This window comes from Chiloscyllium punctatum, chromosome 38, assembly GCF_047496795.1.
Source record: "Chiloscyllium punctatum isolate Juve2018m chromosome 38, sChiPun1.3, whole genome shotgun sequence".
NCBI classification, from domain to species: Eukaryota; Metazoa; Chordata; class Chondrichthyes; order Orectolobiformes; family Hemiscylliidae; genus Chiloscyllium; species Chiloscyllium punctatum.
The window spans coordinates 27,037,942-27,064,787 of NC_092776.1; the positions used below are offsets into that span (position 1 = coordinate 27,037,942).

General features: G+C 41.0%; 1 protein-coding gene across 2 annotated transcripts in view; it reads right to left on the minus strand.

The window, feature by feature from the left end:
- Positions 1–350: 350 nt before the first annotated feature.
- Positions 351–26,846, minus strand: part of plpp4 (phospholipid phosphatase 4) — a 256,401-nt gene continuing 229,905 nt past the window's right edge. Inside the window, exons 6-8 of one of the 2 annotated variants that reach the window (XM_072557460.1) lie at positions 19,291–19,461; positions 4,573–4,703; positions 1,109–1,262 (exon numbers count right to left, since the gene is read on the minus strand). In XM_072557460.1, the coding sequence (XP_072413561.1) occupies positions 1,242–1,262; positions 4,573–4,703; positions 19,291–19,461 (323 nt within the window). In that variant the 3' untranslated portion in view covers positions 1,109–1,241. Of the gene's footprint in view, positions 1,263–4,572; positions 4,704–19,290; positions 19,462–26,846 lie in introns of both variants that reach the window. The other variant, XM_072557459.1, reaches the window with a different exon arrangement.

The following is a 26,846-nucleotide window of genomic DNA, read 5'->3' on the forward strand; positions in this document are numbered from 1 at the left end:
AGGCTGGGTCTGATGTCACTTCTCTACTGATGTAGGCGACAGAGATCATTCGAAAGAACAGGCAGTGAAAAGCTGATGTTCTGCCTATGTTGCAATGAATGGGAAGTAGCTTAATCACCCATCATGATGTCTGTACCCACTTTTGAGATTTATCAAATTTACCCCACTCCCCCCCCCCCCCCCCACCCCCACACCCCCAATATCCTGTCTAAAAGTTGAAGACTGATCATAGAGCTGAAATCTAAATAGTTAAATAGAGAATCAAAAGTAATTCAAAATATTTGCATGCTGTTTGCAAAGGTAAAAGCGTTAACAATACATGCATCAGGTCGCGCAGGACAATTACATGAAACAGAAAGTCATAAAAATACTTAAACCAAGTTTAACATTAAAGACGGAATATTATTAAAGCTTTGATCAGCCAACAGTGGAACAATCTATGCGAGAAACATCTTTTTGTACAATTTCAGGTCTAATGAATAATACCACATAACTCCAGCCTAGAAAATGAAATTTCAATACATTTATTCAGACTAGCAGTTGTAGCTCACTTCCTGTCATTTGCAATTGCATTGCTAATGCAACTTTCTATCATCATTTCACAATATTAATTTCACTGCATCCATCAAAGATTTTAATTACATTTTAATCAACTCCTTATACATGATCTCTTCATACAGTCCATATTGTAATTATATTTAATTAAAGCGTATTCTTTTCAATATTGTGTAAAAACTATTCTGCTACATCAATCTCACACTGTAATTACTTTTCATTGAAAACCATTTTTCTGATTTGCTATGCATTTAATGCACTTTGCCATTGTTTAATATCTGATAACCTTTTGAAAATGGATTTCTTATCTCAGATGACATACATGCATGTCACTTTTGTAGCAACCTATTTTACTTTCAAAGTTTACTTTCAAATGGACACATGAAGGACAAAAATACACGATAGAGATATAGAATGGATTTTAACATTTTGTTTCTTTCAACAGATTTTGTTTTGATCCACGTGGAATGTTAGAAGGGATAATTGTCCGAGTTAGAAATGTAGCAGTCATACAGGGCCTTCAGTTAGACCCTCTAAAGCCAGGTTGACAGCTTTGTCTGGAGTGGAGGCTTCTTCCTGTTGAGCTGATACCTGAACCATGAGGCAGACATGTGGCTTGTGACATTCAGTGTGATTCAGTGATGGATAGTGTTGTCTGTAGGCAAGGTAGGCAAAAATAATGCCAATTAGAGCACCAACCAATGCATCTGCAATACAAAACCAAAAGAAACATTCTGAGTGTGAGTTGGAGCAAATGACAAAGACAGATAGATAAACATCTGCTCATCCATCAGGAATGTCTTATTCGAAAGGGACTCTTTTAAAATGCTTCAGGCTAATTCAACAAAGGATCTCTGAAGGTGATAAAAAATCAGTTCTTGGAGATTTCTATGGCCAAGAAATCCATCACCAGTTTAGCACCTTGCTTTTGTATGTAATGACATCAAGCTCCTCCAGGTGGTTATCCAACTCCCTTTTGAATACTGATTGCAAATCAGCAACCTATTACAATCTACAAGAATCAGCAACTTGTCACAATCTGCATGAGCCACCAATTTATCACTGAATGATGGCTCAGTGGTTAGCAATGCTGCCTCATAGCACCAGGGACCTGGGTTCAACTCCACCCTTAAGTGACTGTCTGTGTGGAGTTTGCACATTCTCCCCATGTCTGCGTGGGTTTCCTCTGGGTGCTCCAGTTTTCTCCCACAATTCAAAGATGTGCACATTATGTGGATTGACCATGTTAAATTGTCCATTGTGTCCAGGGATGTGAAGGCTAGATGGGTTAGTCATGGAAACTGCAGGGTTACAGGGATAGGGTAGAGGGGCTGGGTGATGGTGGGATGCTCTTTGGAGGGTCACTATGCACTTGATGGGCTGAATGGCCTGCTTCCACACTGTAGGGATTCCATGAATACAATCTGCATGAGTCAGCAACCTATTACAATGGCCATTTACCCACTCTGGAAAAATTTGTCTGACATCTAACCTAGATCCCTAGAAGAATATGACAGAATATTTCTTAGAGCCATTAGGAGATGATCAGTAATACGTAATTATGAAGCAAATTGCTGCAAGAACTCAGTGGGTCTGGCAGCATCTGTGGAGAGAAAATAGAGTTATCGTTTCAGGTCCAGTGACACTTCTTCTGGGACCTGCACTGATTTCTCTCCACAACTGCTGAAGACCTGCTGTTTTTTTCCAGCAATATCTGTTTTGTTCTTGGCTTTCAGATTCTGCAATTCTTTGGTTTTAAATATGAAGCAAATAGCGGCAGTTTAAATATCTGCTGGTAATCTCTTTCATCTAAGTTGTTTGTGAGATTGATATTTTTAAACTACAGCTGTTTAAATTCTACTACCAATTCCACCAAACAATGTCTTAATTATTTTGAAATTCTGACTAACATACTTCTAATATATTCTTCCATCAGTTCTATTCCTTTTAATCGTACTGCAAATTAATTTTACAAGTTATGCGTATTTACATAATCCTGTGAAATCTGGATGCTATCTCTTTGGTTCTCTATCTAAATTGCATTCATCTTCTTTTTAAAAAAAGGATGACAACCTTCAGGATACTCACTGCACGTTTACCTCTGCTGGGACAGACAGCAAGAATTTCAGTGTTGTGAGTGACAGTAAGATCTTGGTGGCATTAAGGTTAGGGTTAATGAGTGATGGACATGAGTCTTGTGATTATTATAGAGTTGGAGGAGAATATAATCACTTTCTGAAAACTGTTAGTGCTCTCATTGCAAAATGGATGTGCCATCAATGCAGTTTAAGTCTGTGACTAATGAACTCTGCGAATGTCCAGCCTGTAGAACTTGAACACACTGAGGACCAATAATTTTCCATTGTACTTGCAGGGAGAAGCCATTGAATCACCAATGCTGTCAAGTTCAAATAGACTTGGCATCATTCCATGTTATTGAATAACTCTAAATCATCCCATAACTGTCAAATCAGTTTTCCATTTCTCTTAATTGATCTCTCAAGAGAATACGTTCCCATTGGAATAATAAATAAGAAAAACCTTAAGTATCTGATCGGGTAAGAGTTAAATTCTTATTCCCATGTTACATCCTTTCAAGAGATGTGTCGTTATGCTTGAGATCTCTGCATCAGAAAACACATTCTTGTGAGCCAAATAGATGACATTCTGTCCAAAGAAATCCTGATTTTATACATTATTACATATTCATAACAATGCATTTCTTGTTTTAATGCAGACGAATCACTAGATTTACAATCCTTGTGTAATATCAGATGGAGTTTTTTAAAAAATGAATTTGAACATTTCTGACAGCTAAAAGCCTTCAAGTCCAGTTTCTTGAACTAGTTTTTACTCTGTTCCCCGTATCACCAGCTATTAAATAGATATGCATGTCGACGTTTATTTTCAACATGCTAATCCAGTATTTAATGATGGAGTGCTCCAGTCAGATTTTGCAAAGTTCTGTTCCCTTGAGAGGTTAATTTCAATGCACCTGGTTGTGTTCCTTGAAATAATAATTTCCCAGCAGCAGAAAGCGACATCGTCCTGATCTCTATTCCACAGTAACCATACCACTTTGCTGTCTCTGTATTTCCAGATGACCTGTCTGGTTGGGAAGGGTTCCAAAGGAACAATATCAGGAACCTAAAAACTGTGATAAACAAAAATACCCACTTTTATACACACACAATCTGTAAAGCTGTGCTAAAATGGCCGATATTTGAAAAAAATGTTGATGTGGAAAAAAAGAAAAACTGGGTGAAAAATACACCTTTATTTAAAGAAATGTTGGCCATGAAATTTGGCACCTCGAGCCTCCCTTCTTTGGGTGTTATGAGGACTATTTTGCCTCCAGTGAAATAACTCCCTTTCTAAAACTCAAACTCAAAGGATGGCCTGGGACAGATCCCAACAGGACAGGATTCAGACTTCATGATCTCTACATGGTGGCAGGATAACTGGCGCTAGAGGAGTAGCAGTTGCTGGATACAACAGTGGGTTTGTGCTGTGCAGATCAAGTCCATTCTACTGAGTGGCAGCTGCTAGAGGATCGATTGTTGGGATTGCTGTGACACCCCGAAAGCTTCTCTCGACACTGGCATCAGCAGCCATGCTGATAGCATGGGCAAAGACTGGACTGGCACGACAACAAGTTGGCAAAAATGGGCAGCCTGTTTTTGTTGCACCATTGGCCATGCGCTGCTGCATTATGGTTGGGCCCAGATGTGTGCGAAAGTGTTGGTCACCATTTCCATAATGGACGAATGGGCGTCAAGCTGTGTGTGGAACCTGTTCCAAACCAGGGCTTGTGCCTTTGTTGTTGGCTGCAAGCTTTCTGACATGTCTGCAAATGCCCTGTATTTCAGTGTATACTCCTTCTTTCAGCAGCCCTACCCCTCAAAGACCTCAGTGACACAACTCATCACACTTCACCCTTCAATCGCCTGGAGATCAGGGCTGCCCTTCTTCCTTGCCCTGCCTGCTGCCCACAATCTCACCAAGTGCAGATCCTACCTTGAAGCTGGCATCCAAAGCAGGCCCCAGTGTCAGTATTTGAGCGAGGTGACCGGGAGTGAGAGAAAGCGACTGGGTTTCTATCTCATTCTCTGCCAGGACTCTCTGGGCAGATTGCAGTCCTTGAGTAGCTGAAAGGATAAGGTAAAAGGGTGGGGTTGTATTGAGTGAAGGAGCAGCTCTGGGCAGCACAGCAAGAAATGTGATCTTGCACTACCTTCATCTTGAAATGCAGTCGAAATTATGGGATATGGGAAAGTGGATTGTGAGAAGGAGGATTCGGTATGGACAAACCGCCAATATCTTTGACGGTTTCAGCCACACCAATGTTTCAAATATAGTGCAATACTAATAAATATATTTAATAAGCACTGCCTGTTTTTTTTTAGTTAACTAATTTCTCTGTTGTTCTGTTCTGAAGTTCTATCTTTTATCTAATCCCAAGTAATAGCACAGGGTGTCATAGGAACTATATTGCAGGCAGAACATCACCACAATTTTCTTGCAATCTCTTTTCAATCAGAACAAAACCGAATGACCTTTTTCAAAACGTGAGCTTATTTTCTGAAAATTGCAGCTCACAGGATGTGGATCTGTTATATGTTTTTAAATAGCTACCATGTGTAACAGCAGGAGAAATATCTTTTCGGAGAGTAAGGTAAATACACTATTGCACAGATGAGGCCTGCCAGATCCTGTTTGCTGTTCTCAATAAGTTGATTGCCATGATTTTAAAAATTTCTTTCTTTGAGTTGCTAATCCTATTCAAAACTAAATTTTAGAATTTACACAATGTATTTTCTGTGTGAAACAGTGAATGTAATTGCAAATACAATCGGAAAACTGTTGTATAAAAATTTTATTATTGAAATCAACATTGCAGAAACACACTTTTTAAGGAAATCTGTATTTGTCATTTGTGAGCTCCAACTTTAGTAAAATGGGATGCATTGATCGGGATACAATTTAAAGAAATTTAAAAGACCGTGAATCTTTGTACAAAGATCAATGTAGCCCTTTAGTGAAGACTGCTCAATTTTAATTAAACGTCTGCACCTTTTCCTCCACACCTCGTAACCGTTCTGGGTGAACTGACTGTTTAGAATTGAATAAACTTCAGGATGAACTAAAGCAGCAAAAATGTATTTTAGTAGCTGGGAAAATACGCATTTTTGATCATGGGGAAATACTGTAGTAAGAACTGAGATTTGCATCGACATCTTTGATTTTATAAATATGGGAATGCTCATTCTTTCAGCATTTTGAGGGAATTTTTCACACCTCACTCTCCTAAGGAAACATGATTTTTGTTCCAATTTTATCATCTCTTTGTAGCCCGTCCCAACAACTGAAAGGGTTGTAGCCTCACTTGCTCTTTATGTGTCAGTGAGAGTACAAACACCAGGACTGGAGATTGAACCTAGCTAATCTGGCATCTGTTGCTCATTACACCAATGCATAAAATTCATCTTATTGTTGGTTGGAGAATGTTGCTGGAAGAAACCGGCCAGGCCGCTGGCACGCAAAGGACCAGCAAATACTAGGTACCTGCTCAGACTAGGTAGGAGATGATTCTGTGCTCCTGCAATTGGGAAAATCACACAGAGAAGCAGCAGAGGCAGACAGCAATGAGTGACACAATGACCCCCAATGCCCAGAAGCTGTAGCACTGCAGTAAATCATGTGAGCGGCTGTCATGGATGGCCAGGTCCAGTACCCTCAGGGTCTGCTGGACAAGCACATACACTGTCCCATCCATTGGTTCCCAAGACCAAAGGCACAGTGATGGTGGGATGGGAGACTGAAATTATTAACCTCAGTCTCTGTATGCCCTCCCCACAGGACACAGGGCAGTGCTATGAGGCACCCACTCAGGAGATTGAAAACTGGCCGTGCTCTCCACCTCCACACTGACTGTCCTCCTTCAACTCTTGGAAGTTCCATCTGAGGAGGTCAACATGCCCCTGGCATGAAGTCCCTTGGCATGACTGGCCCATCCAGATCCAAGCTCACTGGGGGTCACCTGACCAAACCTCTAGGACTAAACAGGCCTCCTCCAGCTGTGGAACCAGGGTCTTCATGAGGGCGAAGTAAAAGGGACAGAAAGAAGAACACATTTTAAAGGCACTTCAGCTGCACCAGTGCTAAGGGCTTGATATCATTCAGTTTCTGCTCAAAATGTTCCTGATGTTAACTTTCACCTCTCTGTGGAGATTCTAAATGTATCTTCGCACCATCTGCATAGCTATACACAAGGCTCCATGGACAGAGGTTGGCACTGACAGCCTACTACACTCAGGAGGATCCATGGGTACACCTGGCATTGGTCTCTGGGGGCACCTTCATTTCTCTTCATTCAACATCCTTCATGAGAGCCCTCCACTGCATGGGCCTGTGACCTGTGCCCTCATCCTTCAAAAGCTCAATCATGTGTGGATGCTGCAGCCCCCTCTCTTGCTTATCATGTCCACTCCAAGCATGGTCACAGCCATTTTCTTCCCCATTCAGCACTTTTGACTTGCATCATGATGGAAAGTGACAGTGAGGGTCCGTCTGCCAATGTGTCCAGCCTCAGCTTGAACCTAGCAGAGAGCCCTCAAACATACGCATCCCTGTTCTAGTAGCCAATCCCCGTAAGCCCACATACCTCACACTTCACCAAGTTCCCAGCCAACCTGTCTCCAACTGCCCACCCTTCCCATCCAGCCCTGGCATTTGGCATGAGCATGTTCCATCTATGCCAATCATTGTGCTAGTGCCTTGCTGGATGCACTGACCTCTGGCTGTGCAGATTGCTGCTGCTGGTGAACCTCAGAGGCCCACATGTTCAGAGGAAACATTCGAGGGAATGTAGCTGTCAAGTCTAGTCATTTACTGCCCTTCCCTGAAGTGCTCCAAAATGTGCTCCTCAGAGCGTTGTTCAGGGCTCAGCAAGTTGCTCCAAGGTCTGATGGTATTGGTGTTAAGAACCTGAAGATCTGTTTGGTATCCTTCACTATTTTGGAGAAATGTCTGCAACCTGACAGAAACTGTCCAAACATCTCACAAATATCTTCAAATGTACAATTGAGAATGATTTTGTGGTTCAGTTTAGAATTGTGTGTTGTGAATACAAAGAACAAGGGAAGTACATAGACTTTATTGTAAAAATTACTTATGTAAACACTGAGCAGAGATTTGTAGCTATCACCTTCAAACATTCTGCCAGTGTGCATTCACAGCAGTCTGCTCTCTTACTGACGTCCATTTTTTAAATTTAGCAATTGTATCTGTACGTTTCATTAGTTCTGTACCAGAAGATTTTCCCCAGAATGTTCAGATTGCTTGCTGTGTTGTGATGGGATTTCAGAAATTCCATTTCCTATTAGGTCCCTTGGATCTAGCCGTATGAAGTAAGGTTAAATATAAATGTCATCTCTAGCATTTGCATTAGCATATAAAAGATTAATTCAAACTACTCTAACCTGGAGTAACGGTTTGTGTACCTTTAATGTGAGCAGCTATGGTTGAAAATCTCAGAACAAAGGTGTCAATTTTGTAACTACCTCATATCATTCAAATTACGAGAAATAATAAGTGAGTGTAAGATGAGAATGCAGTGAGATGCTGAGTGAAGCCTGTAGCCTGTGAGTTCATGAAGACGTTTGACAAGGTTCCCCATAGGAGACTGGTTAGCAAGGTTAGATCTCATGGAATACAGGGAGAACTAGCCATTTGGATACAGAACTGGCTCAAAGGTAGAAGACAGAGGGTGGTGGTGGTGGAGGGTTGTTTTTCAGACTGGAGGCTTGTGACCAGTGGTGTGCCACAAGGATTATTGCTGGGTCCTCTACTTTTCAACATTTATATAAATGATTTGGATGTGAGCATAAGAGGTACAGTTAGTAAGTTTGCAGATGACACCAAAATTGGAGGTATAATGGACAGTGAAGAAGGTTACCTCAGAGTACAATGGGATCTTGACCAGATGGGTCAATGAGCTGAGAAGAGGCAGATGGAGTTTAATTTAGATAAATGCGAGGTACTGCCTTTTGGGAAATCCAATCTTAGCAGGACTTATACACTTAATGGTAAAGTCCGAGGGAGTGTTGCTGAACAAAGAGACCTTGGAGTGCAGGTCATAGTTCCTTGAAAGTGGAGTCGCAGTTAGATAGGATGGTGAAGAAGGCGTTTGGTATGCTTTCCTTTATTGGTCAGAGTATTGAGTATAGAAGTTGGGAGATTATGTTGTGGCTGTACAGGACATTGGTTAGGCCACTGTTGGAATATTGCGTGCAATTCTGGTTTCCTTCCTATCGGAAAGATGTTGTGAAACTTGAAAGGGTTCGGAAAAGATTTACAAGGATGTTGCCAGGGTAGGAGGATTTGAGTTATAGGGGAGGTTGAATAGGCTGGGGCTGTTTTCCCTGGAGCATTGGAGGCTGAGGGGTGACCTTATAGAGGTTTATAAAATCATGAGGGGCATGGATGGGATAAATAGACAAAGTCTTTTCCCTGGGGTTGGGGAGTCCAGAACTAGAGGGCATAGATTTAGGGTGAGAGGGGAAAGATATAAAAGAGACCTAAGGGGCACCTTTTTCACACAGAGGGTGGTACGTGTATGGAATGAGCTGCCAGAGGAAGTGGTGGAGGCTGGTACAATTGCAACATTTAAAAGGCATCTGGATGGGTTTATGAATAGGAAGGGTTTGGAGGGATATGGGCCGGGTGCTGGCAGGTGGGACTAGATTGAGCTGGGATATCTGGTTGGCATGGACGAGTTGGACCAAAGGGTCTGTTTCCATGCTGTACATCTCTATGACTCGGTGACTCTAAATGCAAACTTTCTATCCCTACTTTAACAGGAGTTTTTCATTTGAATTACAGGCAGCATTTTATTCCACTTCAATAGTACAAAGATGTAAATTGTACATTGATTAGATAATTGGAATGTGATGCCAACAGCATTGGTACTGGCTGAGGTTACCATGAAGGACCCTCCTTCTCAATCTCTCTCCTCACCTGAGGCATGGTGGTCCTCAGGTTAAATCACTACCAGTTGTCTTTCAAATGAGAGAGCAACCCTATGGTCTGGTAAGATGATGGTGACTTGACAAAAGATAATTGGAACAGTTTCATAAAACAGATCATTTTGATATTGGTGAGTTTTTGCTTAATAAGCTGCCTTATGCCATTGCCTGCATTCGTAGAGGCTTCCTTCAAGGCTGACTCTACCTCCCTCTACCCTGGTCTAATATGGACTTTGCATCTACCAGTACAGTGTGACTAGAGTGCCTGCATTGTATTCACACTGCTGTGAAATGGCAGCTGAGCATTCAGCCTTGAGCAAACGCTTGCTGGTTTAGTTTCTAACAAACCCTTAACAACTTGTGAACATTGACAATCAAGCTAAACCAGTGGATACTACTGACAGCTACAATGTCTGCTAACAAGCCTGTATTTTAAAGGAACATTAAGCTTTGAGGGCACCTACCATGCATCTGATGCAAGGTAATTGACCTGAAACATTAACTCTGTTCCTCATTCTACAGATGTTGCCAGACATGCTGAGTATTTCCAGTGCTTTGTGCTTTTGTTCCCAGCATCTGCAACGTTCTGATTCTGACAATGGAATTTATAGGCATTTTATTTGGCAGCTGTAACTAGTAGGAGTTTGGACAGGAATGATGTGACATTGTACCTAGTTTTACAATGCACAAATAACTGTGGAAATCCAGTTGTAAATGGTTTATATTTCATATTAGAAGATGCCATTTTGAAACATTGTTCCTTCTGGTTTCAGATTATTCTTTTATTTTAATCTGAGAGAATTGCATATTTAAAACAAAGAGATAAGGAGTTAAATGAAATGTAACAATCTCTCCATGATACTTTTAAAGTTCTCCAAAACATTTCACAGAGCTGTAAAGGAAACGAGAAACCGAGTCAAAGAAGCAGAAGGAATGACCACAGTCAAACAGCGGGTGCAAATATTGTGAGGGCATTCTCATGTGCGAGTTTCAGCTGCAGCTGTAGGACACGAACCTTACTGGTCAGATGAAAGACTAGATTAGATTAGATTCCTTACAGTGTGGAAACAGGCCCTTCGGCCCAACCAAGACGTGGAATGGACAAGAAGTGAGAGTCAGAGGAATGGACTGTTGGAGATTGGTGAAGGGACAGATATCAGGAGACGTTAAGTATCATATTTTGAATGATCCACTAAGACAATATGCAACGGATGGAGATCCAACACAAACAAACAAATTTATTCTGGCGTAAACACATGTATATAAACACATCTGTAGAAATATACACATGTATATACATTTCTACAAGTTTTACTAATTTTTGTTTGATTTATCGGAAACATCTGAACCCACTTCAAATAGCTATCTATTACGATAAACAGCTGTTGAACTCCTCCCTCCTTTATGGAAATGTTACACAATGTTAAAAGTTCCATTCAAAGTTCCGCAATCTTTCTCCTCTCAATTTCAAAATATGCCCCGTAGTTTTCAACTCCCCCACATTAGAGAAAAGACATTTGCTATTCAGCTTATCTATGCCCCTCGTGATTTTATAAACCTCTATTTGGCCACCCCTTAACCTCCTACGATCCAGTGGAAAAACCCCAACCCTATCCAGTCTATTTTTATAACTCAAACCAGTAAATCTCTTAGAACATAGAACATAGAACAATACAGCACAGAACAGGCCCTTCGGCCCACGATGTTGTGCCGAACTTCTATCCTAGATTAAGCACCCATCCATGTACCTATCTAAATGCCGCTTAAAGGTCTCCAATGATTCTGACTCTACCACTCCCATGGGCAGCACATTCCATGCCCCCACCACTCTCTGGGTAAAGAACCCACCCCTGACATCTCCCCTATCCCTTCCACCCTTCACCTTAAATTTATGTCCCTCTTCTGAACCCTCCCTAGTTTAATAACATCTTTTCTATAACAGAGCAACCAGAACTGCACAAAATACTCTAGAAGAGGCCTTATCAATGTCCTGTTCAACTCAATATGATATCCCAACTCCTATATGCAAACATCTAAGCAATGAAGCGTGCTAAACACTTTCTTAACTACTCGGTCTATCGGTGATGCAAATTTCACAGAATTGTGTACCTGAACCCTAGGTCTCTCTGTTCTATAACACTACCTAAGGCCCTACTTTTAACTGAATGAATCCTGTCTTGTTACCAAAATGTAATACTGCACATTTATTCAAATCAAACTCCATTTGCCACTCCTGAGCCCATTGGCCCAATTGATCAAGATCTCTTTGTAAATTTAGAGAACCTTCTTCACTGTCCACTGTACCACCAATTCTGGTGTCATCTGCAAACATACTAACCATGTCTCCTAAATTCTCATCCAAATCAAATTTATATAAATGACAAACAAAAATGGGCCCAGTAGCCATCCCTGTTCTTTATCATGTAGTTTACGAATCAAACCTAACTATGGAAGTATTCTCTTTGGAATAGGAAACCCATTCTTTACTCAAAATTTCAGAAGCTGGGTAATTGACCCATTTTAGCCTGAAACTGATCAAACATATTTCTGTAACAAGGACTGAAATTCCTCTTCATTAGACAGGTCTATTTGACTCCAGTTCACATCTAAAGTGGTTACAGGCACAAATTGTATTTGAGTAACTATTAATACTTTATTTTGATCATGATTCTCTTATTGTCTGGATTTCTTCTTCGACTGATTGTGCAAATTTTGGCTTCAGCAAAGAAAATTTTATTCTAAATTTTCTTCTAAGAAATAATTCCGCTGGCATTCTACTGGTAATCGAACGTGATGTGTTAAAATAAATAAACAAAACAAATCACCGACTTTTGAGTCAATGACATCTGGCATTTCTTGCAGTTTGTACAGCAAATGAGTATGCTTAACAATTTGTCCTGTGTAATTTGCTGCTCTGCTTGAAGTAGGATGATTCAGTGTTTCACCCTGTTCATTCTCATGAAATTTGACAGCTCTTCTGACTGAACTCTGTTGTCAGATACAATTTCTTCTGGAAACTTACAAGCAGCAATCAAACTACACAAAATCTTGACAGTTTTGCTCGTTTTTGTTTGCTTTATCAGAAATGGCTCAACCCAGTTCAAGTAGCTATCTGTCACAATGAACAGGCATTGCCCTTAACATTCTACAAAATCAATGCATAGGTTCTGCCCCACTCTAGTTGGCTATTTTCATGATTGCAAAGATGGCTGCTGGTTTCTACAGCTTGAGATACCCTACACTGGTCTCCTGTGTCCTTATTTAATCCTGGACTCCAAAGATAGCTTCTTGCTATATTCTTTGTCAAACTCATCCCTGTGTTGATCGTGAAGTTCAAATAGAAACTGTAATCTGGACTTTTCTGGAGTGACAGCTCTGTCTCCCACATAACACAACTTTCATCAACTGACAACTCATTCTTAATAAAAAATTGGCCTGATTTCTAAATCCAGTATCTGTTTTGACAGACTATTTACAATCTAGTCATATATCCTTGACAACAAAGGGGCTCCAATTAGTTGTTCAACCAATATGATTTCCTTGGACTGTCAACTCATTAACATTTGAAAAGGAAAATATATCCTCCCTGTGTTTGGCATGATGGCTCAGTGGTTAGCACTGCTGCCTCACAGCGCCAGGGACCTGGGTTCAATTCCACACTTCGACAACTGTTTGTGTGGAGTTTGCACATTCTCCTCTTTTCTGCGTGGATGTGCTCCAGTTTCCTCCCACAGTCCAAAGATACGCAGGTTAGATAGATTAGCCATGCTAAATTGCCCACAGTGTGCAGGCTAGGTGGATTAGCCATGGGATATGCAGGATTATAGGGTGGATGGGATGCTCTCTGTAGAGTGACTGTGGACTCGATGGGCTGATGCCTTTGACACTGTAAGGATTCTATGTGAGTCTTTTAATTGCATGCACTTCATGTCACATTTAAATGCAAACAGTGTCAAAGCGTAGCTCTGCATTTGGTCTGTCACTGAAGTGGGCAACGAGAGGCTAAAAATCAATTTCAATTGTGGAACCACAACCAAACAAGTACTTATGAAGTGTTCTTAATCCAAAAATCGCTCACTGGCAACTGAGGCTGCGTGAGGCAAACACAGTCTGTCTATCCTCACCATTATCCAACATATGAGAAATGACAGCAGCTGCTGTGTGTGGGGAGACATCACATGGTGGCTTAATCCTTTTAGACACAACATATTGTATTAGCATTGTAACAACTTCCAAGTGACATGTATACAGCTTGCATGCTTTGACATACTCTTTTGTCCAAAATTACAGGAAACTCTTTCTCCAGAGTTCGTTCAAGGATGCGGTCAGGGATCTTATTAGAATTTACTGTAAGAATTCACTAGATGTACAGGAAATCTGAGCTCAGGTAGTGTGCATTTCTTATTCTGTGAACTTTATTCTGAGGAGAATGTAAATAACCTTTGTTGACCCTGTGACCCCAATACTAGAACTTTGAAGCATTTCACACTTGACTGTCTTGGCCCAAATTCCATACTCCCCCAAAAGCTGGACTTACCTACAGTATTTGGAGCTGAAATAAGTCTGTCATTCAAACCACACACTACACCCTGCCCCGCATTCATTGTAAAATTTGGTTCCGCACTTTTGAAAATTTCAGGAGGACTGAAGGAATACCAAACTGCAGTTTATGAAATGGAAATTGTCCAAGGTGGATTCTAATAGTCATAGGATCCCTACAGAATCGTAGAATCCCTTCAGGCCTCTGAAGAGTACCCCACCCAATCATTCCCCATTACTCTAATTTATCCGTGACTAATGCACCTAACCTACACACCCCTGAACACTACGGGCAATTCAGCATAGCCAATTCACCTAACCTGCACATCTTTGGATTGTGGGAGGAAACCGGAGCACCTGGAGGAAACCCATGCAGACACAGGGAGAATGTGCAAACTCCACATTTGCCCAAGACAGTTGCCCAAGGTTGGAATCAAACCTGTGTCCCTTGCACTGTGAGGCAGCAGTGTTAACCACTAAGTCACCGTGTATCACCTAATTCAAGCTGCACATAGGCATTTGTCAGAGGTTATTTTGTAAAAGAATCTGTCCTCCTGAGAAAAGAGTGAATAGATCATAGCATTTTGCAAATGACAGGTGTCCACCCTATTCAATATCCTCAAGATCTTATATGTTTCAATAAAAACGCCTCTCATTCTTCTAAACCCAAATGAATATAGGCTGATTCACGTGTGAAATGAACTTCCTGAGGGAGTGGTGGATGTGGGTGCAATTACAATATTTAAAAGACATTTGGATCGGTACATGAACAGGAAAGGTTTGGAGGGATATGGGCCAGGAGCAGGCAGGTGGGACTAGTTTAATTTGAGTTATGTTCAGCATGGACTGGTTGGACCAAAAGGTCTGTTTTCTTGCTCTATGACTCTATCTTTGGACTGTGGGAGGAAACCAGAGCACCTGGAGGAAACCCACACAGACAGTAGCCAGAGGCTGGAAGTGAACCTGGTCCTGTGAGGTAGTAAGGTGAACCACTGAGCCACCGTTCTGTGAATTGATGAGTTCAGTGTTTCTGAGATGTTCACTCCATCATACAGTAAAATAGTTACCAGATCTCACAAACCCTATGCTGTGGAATGATTTCCAATTGAAACAGATACCAATATAATTAACATAAACTTGAAGCAGATTAAGACCAGATTCTGACAATAGGACTCTGTCTAACTAAGATGTAGTTTGAAAGGGACAAGACTCTGATCTGATCTGTGGCACAATTAATTTCTTAACTCCTGAAAACATTATTCAAGTTGTACAAATGACAGATACAAAAGTTCATTTCAAGTTTCCCAACAGTGATTGATGCTTAGAGTGTTCAGCATTTGTACTTTTTTGCATTTCATATTCGTCTTGTTCAAACATCCTTGTCCTTGAAATAAATCTTGATGATCCTGAGAAAGAGTCTCCTTACCAACAGGATCTGAAACTCAAGTGATTACTCTAGGCAGAGTTCTCTATTTTTGGAGGACACAGGACCAATGTTGGGCTGGTCCAGAGTTTGCTAATGTGGCCTAAACTGGGATATAGTCCTCTGAGACTGCTCAAGGTCTCAGTAAAGGTCTATTGCCAGTGCTGACTAGGATACTCTTGTTGACCACTGTAGCTGCTAAGTGGTTGGAGTTTCCTGGCATTAGAGTGGGCAGGGAGAGGGGGAAGTCCTTTAAAAGGCTTTTTAAATATCACCAGCTCTCACAATGGTGCTACTGCAGATGTTGCCAGTTTTTAATGAATAAATGTTACCAGGGTTATATTTGACTGGGATCCTTCATCTTGTTGTGCCCTCTCTCTTTTGTCTGTATTGGACAGTGGCATTGCCACTCTCTCAATGCTCAAGGTCCTTCTGATGGCCCTCAAACCTTGGGAGCTGTCCTCTGTGCTCCTGGGTACATGGACACTCTCTGGTCACTCATTCTCCATCCATTTAAAAACAGCACCTGGCACTTCATGCTGACACTGACCATGGCTTGGACCCAGAAATAAACCGAACGTCAGGGGCCTCAGTGTGGCGATGGGCTTCGATGAATATGTAAGTGGATTGTTGAGGTACACTACTGTTGCTGTGACCTCAGTGGTCATTTTGAGTGTTGGACCGAGCCCTGCACAGCTCAGAGTCTCCGCTCCTCAGCTGTCCCATCATATACAGAGGAACCTTGATTATCCAAAGGACACAGGCGGGGAATATTTCATTCAGTTAATTGAATGCCGGATAACATAGTTTAGCCAAGCATTGGGACCTTGCGATTTTGCCAGATAATCCGAAATTCAGATAATCGAATGCCAAATAATCGAGGTTCCTCTGTAGTATGAAACAAAAGAAAATAGAGTTTATCAGTCTCTAAGAAGTTTGGCCTAAGCTTGCAATAAGTCCTGAGGAACCCACACTAGAACAAACATGAAACACATAGCAAAACTTCACTTCTCTGTGCTGATTTGGAATACCGCTTTTTATGAATGTGTCATGTGAACTGACAGATTAGGAGCAGGAGTAGGCCATTCAGCCCTTTGAAGCTGCTCAGATATACAACAGAGTCATGGCTGATCAAGATCAGCTTGCAGCCTCAATTCCACACTTCAGCCTATCCCTGATGACCTTTCACTACCTCTGCCTTAAAAGTATCCAATGAGCTTGCCTCAACCAGACTCCGGGGAAGTGAGTTTCAAAGAGTCACAACTCGCTGACAGAAAACAAAATTTTTTCTTCCCCATCTTAAATATAAGACCCATAATTTTTAGGCTTTAACTATGAACAGTTATGGTAGTTGGGTGTCTACCATTGTTTACACAATTAATATGTTTGCATTACTCAGCAGACCCACCAATGAGATTATTCTGTTCAAGATAGGAGAATTCTTTGCCACAGGGAGTAGCTGAGGAAACAACGACTGCATCTTTTATAGTAGATGCACATTTCAAAGAGGAACGTTAACAGGGCTATAGAGAAAGGACATGACAGCAGGATTAGTCAGGAATTAATCTAGAAACAATTTGTCATACAGAAGGTATCTCCTCATGAATGTAAACCTCCATGCTTCTATGCTACGCCTCTGGCCTGCATTTTGTAATTATGAAGGTTGAAGTTTTCTATCATGACACTGACAGCAACACGTATTGTCTTCACATGTACCCGTACAATTAAACACAAAAATTCACATATTGCTCTCTGTGATTCCTTGTTTCTCCATTACAGGCACAGTTTTTAGAATTACTGAACAGACATGAAATTGCCTTTTACACTGTAATATTCCTGTTAAACCCCAGCCCATGGACAAAGCTACATCTTGGGTGGAATGTAAAGTAGGCAATGGGAGGTTTTCCTGCTGTCATAAAATACTTCTTTTCACCTCTTTAAAGGAATGCCTATTGACTCAAATGCCAATCAGACAGTCAGCTGGATAGTGATGGGCCAAACACAGCCTTCTCACCATAGAATTAATCAGGGCAAAAGCAAGGCAATGGGTCCTCACTTGCCACCCTCATGCTGGTTAAATGCCCCTTCAACACTGAACCCACCCACAAGGGAAGACATTAAATATCAGCCCTAGTCATTGCAGTACAACTGTATCTTTATTGGCTTACTAAGCCATAAGTACCCCTGAAACCTTCTCTGACTCTGGAAGATTGATTTTATATTTGTGTCATGTCAAATCTTTCCTTAATGTTAAAAAAGTGTTTTTTGTCAATGTGTTGATAATATTTCAACTACTGCTCTAATTCCACTTATACGTCTCAACCGTTATCTTGCTATAAAATTTAGAAGGCGCAAAGGCTAATCAGTGCCCTTTCATTCCTGTGATAATTCTTCAATATAATTGAGTGTTACCCTACCTGATGACATCACTGTTGCTGGATACCTGGCAACCAGATTAATTCTGGACAAGGGGAATCCATAACACAATGGCTGCTAGATCTTTGTAAGTAGCTTTCTTTGAGGTCAGGATGAGTGCTGTTTCTGACAGTCAAACCTGAGCCAACTTGTCTCTGTCACTTTGATTGTGGTATTTACAAGAAATGGGTTATTAATTCTGTTCAAGTATAAATGTGTTTCATACCTTTGAGTATTTGCACAATGTAATTTCTAGCATTTATGAATTAGGACTGAATATTGCCATAAGGTGTCCTTACTGAGAATCAAGTCACAGATACCGATCATACGTTCTACTTGTTTCTCCATGTTAGATTTCCTAAAGAGAAATTCCATATTTTTGGTCCCATGTTTCTCTTTGATTCTGAACTCAGTGAACTCAGAAAAATATCTGCCTGTATCACAAAAACCAAACATTGCAAAATGCTAAGATCTCTCTTTCCTTGCCCTCCTAACTACACTGCTCCTATAAAACAAAACACAAACCTTTCTTTTGATTTGGCATGTAAGAGCCTTTTGGACTCGACAATGAGTTTCAGATCGTAACTGACACTCCCATGTTTCCCATGTGGCTGGTGAATTCTTTCTCATGTGTGGAGCTCATCAACTGTGGCACATGTGGGTATTTGTGCATAGCGAAGAACCATGAGTGGTATGAATGACTAGTTCTTCAATATTGTAGCTGGTGTGTGAACGAGAGCATAGGTTAAGACAGTCAAACAATTTCCTGTTTCTGTTTCCTTTGTGGGTTCAATCTTCTGACAACTTCAGGATCTACATGACCACTCGTGTCAAACATTTGGAAACCCCTTGTCATGCCGCTGTGTTTTGCTTTGAGTTGCAAACACCTTGCTATGTACAGAGTAGACCAGAGTGAACTTATTTCCTCTTTCAGCAATGAAATTGCTAAGATGTGCCTCACTACCCAACAGTGGCAGATCAATGAGCTTTCCTTCAGAAAGGTCAAGACTGGTGCATTTAATCTGAGTGCAATTTTTCATGTGAATAATGAGGACCAAATTATATTGACTGAATATTTTTGCACTGGCAGGCTTGTCAGTTCAAGTTTCCTCTTGTTTTCCTTGTTCTGTGAAAGAGGCAAAACATGAATGTGGATACAAAACAATGCAAGCTTTGAATCATTTGATCATTAAGTCTCAACACACAAGGCTTGCAAGTCACTTGAAAATGAAACACCTTAAGGCTCTCGCTCTGAAATTACTCTCTTCACAGAGGCAATTGCAACCAAAGCAATATTTTGACAGGGGATGTTTGACAGCCAGCACAGCTCACCTTGCCAGTGATGTTTGTAGTCACAAGTCCTCGACAAGGCAATCATCACAGCACAATACAAAGGGAGGATTGCTGCACACAGTCTCCAACTTTTTCCTTGACCAATATCCGTGAAGCAGTGCAATTTTCCAGCTAAGTAGAAGGTGGTAAAACCCAGACCTGAAAAAGCAACTAGAACATGGAAGGAATTTTAAAATAATATGATTGTAGGTCTTATATAAGTCACTGTTGTTCTTGGATCATACAAGCAAAGATACAAAGCAATTATAATGAAAATCACTTTTACTTTTAAAGTTCACTTATGTTCCTCTTAGATGTCTCTTCTCAGACAAGACGAAGGCAGGAGAAGTCTTAACAATGGACTTCACGTCAACGTCATCCCATATTCAGTCTGCAGGGGGTAATTGGTTGTCAATGTTTCACTTTACAATTGAAAGCTTTATATCTGTGTAATGCTCCATGGCAGTACCAAAGGCCAAGAACTAACTAGACTTTCCCCAACTGCACAAATGTAATCGTGTTTGAGTTGGGAGAGGTGGTGACGAGTTGATCCGATGTTGCTAATGCCCACGTGAAAACTGACTTTGTGCTTTTGGATTATTTTGCAAGGGCAGCAGGTCAATGGGCAATCAGAAGAGGCCAAGGGTAGATCCTGGAGGATTGCAGAAGCAACAGTGTGGAAGCAGGAAGGGGAGCCATAGCACGCGCAGTTGCAACTCAAGTTAACTTTACTCCTTGGAATTTATTTCATCACTTTGTGAAAACACTTCACTTGTCTCTAATACTTCTTCCATGTGACCTGGCAGGTCTTCAGCACTAGGTTGATCAAGAGTATAAGCCAACTGGCTCTGCTCTTATAACTCAGCATGGTAAGTTTATAATGTTTTTAAAATTACAAAAATACCATTGTACTCTTGCAATAGATTATTTTGAATAATAAATACAGGAAATGTTGATGTAAATGATGTACACTAGCTGTATTCTAATCTTTTGGAGTGCATAGCCCCTGCAATGCACGGAATTAAAAAGCTCTGCGCCATATTTTTATATTAAATAACCCCTCTCCCCATTTTATAGTGAGGGATATTCTGCATCACAGCTGCTCTACAAATTTGGGACACCAAAAGAATTTAATTGCATTCATGCCATTGTATAATGGTGCTGTGTGTTCTCTTAAAAATAGTGAAATTAGACGAGTTCATATTGAAACTATATTTTCCAGTGCTTGTTCACCAACCCTGTAAGGCTGTAATGAGTAAGACATCAATCAAAACAGTCCTAATTTTTTGCCAGAGAACAGGTACCACACTGAAAAGGTGAAGAAATAGAGACACACACAAAAGAAGCATGAGTGTTATACCAGTATGCCAGTCTCCAGGCTTTTGATTGTCATTTTTTAACAAATATGTATTTTGCAGAAAAAAATCAAAATATATTTAAAAATTGGTGGTTCTGTTGAGGCTGCATTCTTCAAATTTTGCCTTTGCAACAAAATGTTTCCCAGCTAATTGTGAGAACAGGTCATTTATGTTTAAGTAGGTCTGCTCCACTTCCTGGCAATTGAAAAATGAGGTATACAGATGCAACTCTGGATGACTTGACTTATTAAATTTTTGGTACAGTGCGCTGGACGACTTTACAGCAATTTGAAACACTCTCCAGATAATTTGGGGTTTTACCAACTGCTTTCACCTTCAGTTTAACCTACTGTGATTGAAAGTCATAAACAAATTGCTTTGTATCCATCAGTAACGGTCAAACTCACTTTAAATCATCATTTCCTTTCTCAGTATGAACAAATTAAAAGTCTCCTGTGGGATATTATTGGGATGTGCTGATGCAGCCATTAATTGAAACATTGCAAATCAGTTCACCAAAACAAATCTGTCAGGTACATAACTTGTAATATTACACAGGAACTCTGTGACAGAGTTGCTGCTGAAGATGTCTGGATATCTTAAGCAGCAGTGTTGCATTATTTATACTTTGTCTCATTGTAAGTAGGTTTTGATTCTGAGGACAAATGACACTGCAGCAATAAACTCTCAGTTCTTTTTTAGTTCTAAGACAAAAATATTTCAAAGTAAGTTTCTGTAATGATCATCAATGTGTGACAGATCTACAGCAAATCCACAAAGCTGTCTTATTTGTACAGTGTTATTCCAATTAAATGATCAATTCCTTGATGTCAGATAGAATGAATTCACATCAATTTAGACTGCAGTATGTATCCACAAAGTATGAACATAAATAAATATGATGTAATTGATAGAATAAATTTACACAAAGTATCTTGTTTCTTCTGTAGCTTAGCAACACAGAGGAATTCCACTGCCATCCTGGTATCTATAGCAGTTATAACCATTGGTGACAATCAGGTTTATTAAGGAGTGGAAGTTGTGTTAGTTAGGTGCCATTCCGAGTACTGAGTTCAGTTCTGCACTCCACATAATCAGGGATAATCTGCTGGCCTTGAGGAGTGCACCACAGCTTCTAGACTCTGGGCAGAATCTTACAAGGGCCTAATATGGGCTATGATGAGAAATGTAGGCGATTGTGTGAGAAATCAGGTGAAGCCTTTTTCAAAGTTGGGAGCAAATCGTTGTATTTTCAAACAGACTGCTGGGTATTGAGATGAGGTTGGTTATGAGGCATGGAGACATGCCTATTAACAATGATTATTGCTTGTTAACAGCCTCATTAACAATGTATCACACCTCATTAATATGTAGCTTCCTATGCTACTGCCAATAAACAGACATCAACAATTAGTAACGTGAAAGTCGAAGCAGATACTTGATGAATTTACCTCACTGCTTGCTCCTCCTGGCTACCAACCTGGCACCCACCACCAGTGTCACATAGCAGAATATGGGCACCAGCTGCATGCATCTCGGATCTATGGACGTTGGCATCTGACATCAGGCAGCCTCACAGGACCCTTATGGTACCTTTCCAATTCACTTAAAGGACAGCTCTACACTTTGAAGCTGCCCTTCAGGATGCACTGGCAACTAACACCGAAAAGCTGCAGCACGGACACCATGTCAACAAGTCCAGGCAGATTGGACCAGCCGCATGTGAAGGCTGCCCACTTGCTCTCTGTATATTCACTTACTTAGTGTCAAAGCGGATACATTCCCTGCATTGTTTGCCTTGCTACACCATGCCATGTCCTTTTGGGCATTGAAACATTGGCCAGAGCCTAGAGGCTGCCAGTACTGTTTTGCGCACACACACACACACACACACACACACACCTTGTCAGTCAGGGATCTGCAAGGACAGAATCAGGGATCTGGTGTGTCCTTTCCTGGGGTAGTAAAGTCAGTCATGGGGCCCAACAACAGTCAGCCCTGGGGTCCATGCACTGAGTGCGGGAGAGATGGAAAGTGAATTGAGGGGAGAGGGCTTGGGGGCATTCAAGGCTGGGGGCTGAGGCAGGGATAAGAGGAAAATTGAAGTATAAGTGGGTAAACAGTACAGAATGGTGAGGTATGGAAGGTGATAGGAAGTGAGATGATTGGCATTGACCATCATTATGGGGAAGCATAGAGAACCTTGATGAGCATCATCAAAGTGTAACATTGGGGTTCAGGTGTCAAAGAGGTGGAGTTCCCTGTGGTGCATTTCCACACTGTTGGTGCTGAAGGAAATGCACCTTCTGGGTACAGGAAGATAAACCTCTGACAGTACCCTGAGGTGGGTAGAGTCAATATCAGTTAATGTGCATAAGTACAGGCTACACCTTTGCTGAATATAAGGACATTGACAGGGGGAAAAGACATCGATCATTCATTTGCAAAATGCAGCCACAGTTCATTTGCAATCACAGCATCAAGTTTGTGAAATACATACAATGTGAAAATGTTTGATGTTCAAACGCTGGTCACAGATACTGTTTACCAGGTCAGTGGCCCTTGCAAATTGCACAGAGATCTCAACGAAACAGACTTTATTGCCCTGACTTTTTTAAAGGTAGATACTGGCCACGATCAGGTACAGAACTTGTGGAAATTCCAAGGACACTCTTGGGCACAGAGCACTGAGTAGGGGAGGCCAAAACTAGAAGGCGTAGGTTTAAGGCGAGAGGGGAAAAGATTGAAAAGGGACCTGAAGGGCAACTTTGTCTAGGAGAGGGTGGAGCTGCCAAAGGAAATGGTGGGGGCAGATACAATTACAACATTTAAAAGGCATCTGGATGGGTATATGAATAGGAAGGGTTTAGAGGGATATGTGTAAATGCAGGCAAATGGGGCTAGATTAATTTAGGATAACTGATTGGCATGGACTGTGCTGTACCTTTCTATGACTCCATAGATATTTTTAAGGCAGAGGTAGATTTTTAATGAGCAAGGGAGTGAAAGGTTAATCAGAGAATATAGACAAGTGAGATCAGCCTCGATGGAGCAGACTTATTGCACTGCATGGTCTAACTCCAGCTGTTAACTCATAGGTTTGTAGGAGGAGGAATGTCTTCACTCAGGAATGAATCTTTGGCATTCTCTATCCTGAGGATTGTGGAGGCATTGTCATTGAATATATTCAAGTCAGATTGATGGACTTGTAGACATTAAAGATAATACAGGAAAACAGTGCTGAGGTGAAAGGTTAGCTGTGATCTGGCTGAATGACAGAGTAGGCTTGATGGGCCAAATGGCCTATGCCTTCCCTGTTTCTGACTCCAGATGTTAAATCAAGGTCAACAGTGAGTGCAAGGTTTGGGCAGAGACATCTTGAGCCTTCTTCACTTTATGCTCACATCTACTTTTTCTACTCTCACTATCACGAATTCCATACACTTGCGATCCCAACAGTGACAGCTTCAGCTTTGAGGTGAATTTTCTCCTTTGAGGTGGGAATTGTGAGTTGGGAGACTTCCCAATGTTGTAATCCATCCTAGTGGTGCCTACCCATGGTGCAGCGATGGGGATTTGCTGAAGTCAGGGTCGCCATCTCTTGAAGGCGGCCCAAGGTGGGCATGGAGTTTGGCGATAAGTCCCCCGCCCTCATGTCTCCTCCTATCCCACGCTTGAGTTTGTACCTCCATGGCATGGCTAAATCTCACCCTTTGTCCTTAACCCTTGCTTCTATCAAGGATGAATGAGAAGTAATATCAAAAGGCAGGTCATATAAAGGTCAAACATTTTCACTTGGACTTAATACTGTCACATGCCTCATTGAGTCACACTTCCTGCTTGCTGATCCGGGTGGGATATTCAATGATTACTTTGGATAATACATATAACACAGAGCAGAGAACAGTATAGCACAGGAACAGGCCCTTTGGCCCACTGTGTCTGTGCTGACCGTGACACCATTTTAAACTAATCCCAACTGTTAGATATTTCCTGCTTGTTCGTGTGTCTGTCCAAATACCTCGACCATATCTGCCTCTAACAGGTCCCCTGGAAGCATATTCCAGGCACCTAACACCCTCTTGTAAAAAGCTTGTCTCACACATCTCTTTTAAACTCCTCCCTCTTTTCTCTTCAGTGCCTGTCCACCATCTACAAGGCACAAGTCAGGAGTGTGATAGAACACTCGCCACTTGCTTGAAAGAGTGCAGCTTCAACAACACTTGAAAACCTTGACACCATCTGGGACAAAGCAGCCCCTTGACTGTAGTAACGTGTACCACTTGCAACGTTCGCAGCAATTGCTCATCAAAGCCCTCTGACAGCATCTTCCAATCCTGTGACCTCTGACATGTAGAAGGACAAGGGCTGCAGAAGTGTGGGAAACCCACCATCTACAAGTTCCCCTTGAAGCCACATACCATCCTGACCTGGACCGTATTGTCGTTCATAGAGTGGATGTGGGGAAGATGTTTCCATTCATCAGAGTCACTAGGATCAAGGGCACAGCCTCAGAGTAGAGAGATGACCCTTTAGAACTAAGACAAGGAGGAATTTCTTCAGCCAGAGGGTGGTGATTTGGTGGAACTCATTGTTGCAGAAGGAGGTCAAGTCATTGAATGTATTTAAGAAAGAGCTAGATAGGTTCTTGATTAGTGAAGGGATCAAGGGTTATGGGGAGAAGGCAGGTGAATGGGGTTGAGAAACATGTCAGCCATGATCAAAAGATGGAACAGACTTGATGGGCTCAAGGGTCTCTTTCTGCACTTATATCTTATGGTCTTATAGTCTTTTGTTTCCTTCATTGTCACTGGGTCAATATCCTGGAACTGTCTTCCCAACAGCACTGTGAGTGTCCCCTCACAGAGACACTAGCAATTTAATCAATAGTGGCTCAACCAGTGGCATACACACTCCCTTTGAATGAATTAAGAAAATCATTCTTCTGTTAGAAAGCAGGACCAGAATGTCTGGGCAAACATTCCGTTCAACACAAGGCAAAAAAGGCTATTTGTAAGTTGTGACTGATATCTGAGCTGTATGGTTGGATGAAAGTCTCAGCCTTATATTCATTTATTTATCATTCTGTAGCAAGTTTGTGTGGTAGAAGGTAGACTTTCATAGACAAAAACCATAATTGCAACATTTAGTCAAATTCCAGCCCTTTGAACAATGTGTTATCTGTGCAGCTTTTTAATCACAAAGGGGTTCTTGTCATATATGACTTACTGAAAAAAAGGCTAATTTTGAATGTAATACAGATGTAGAGAACTTATTGAAAATCAAAGCATGTATCCACTTGCAACCGTTTGTGACTGAAATGAAAATTTGGACTCTAGATTTTTACTTGACCAACTTTAATACAAAGACTTTTCTAAAAAAAGTAAATGCTGTCAATTCTTGTTGTTCATAACATAACAGTTTTGAATGTACACAGATCTATAAAACCAAATAAAAACTGAAAACAATCTAGTAAAAAAACCATCAATTTTTTACCAACAATTGTAATTTAATTGGAATGATTGCAGACTTGCGGTCAGACTTAGTGAAAGCAGTAATATATGAGGAGGAAGTACATTTTTGTTTGTCCAGATGGGACCAGCCAGATCATACACAAATATCCATCTGAACAGCTAGACTTAATAGAAAATCTCGCAAAGACTGTTTCTACTTTGGTTATTCATATTCCTGCCTCACGTCTGCTTCTATGGGATTTATAATGGCTTCACTGAACAATTAATGCTGTATTACAGATTTGTCAAACATTTATTCAGAAAGGTATCTGACCTCCTTCTTTAGAGACAGAGACATCTTTGCAAAAATCCTCAAGGAAGAGGCACATCCATTTGCCCTTTGACCTGCATTTTTAAAATTTACTGTTGCTCCAGAATGATCTATGTTAACAGAAAAATGAAACAAATGATAAAACAAACAAAAAATTCAAACCTTCCTTCATTTTGTGGTCCTCATATTTATTAGAATGTGTTCCTTTAAAATTTTTGGTATGTACAAAATTGTGGCAGTCTATTGAAAAGCCTTCAAAATAATTTAATCTGACACACCGCAAAAATGCGAGAGAGTCCTTGAGTGCTGTTCAGACCTCTGTCTTAGTTGAAGGAATACTCAAAGGGAAGCAGTGTCAGAAAAGAGCTAATCCTGGGAATTGAAAGATTATGGAGTTTGTTAGCACAGCAAAAG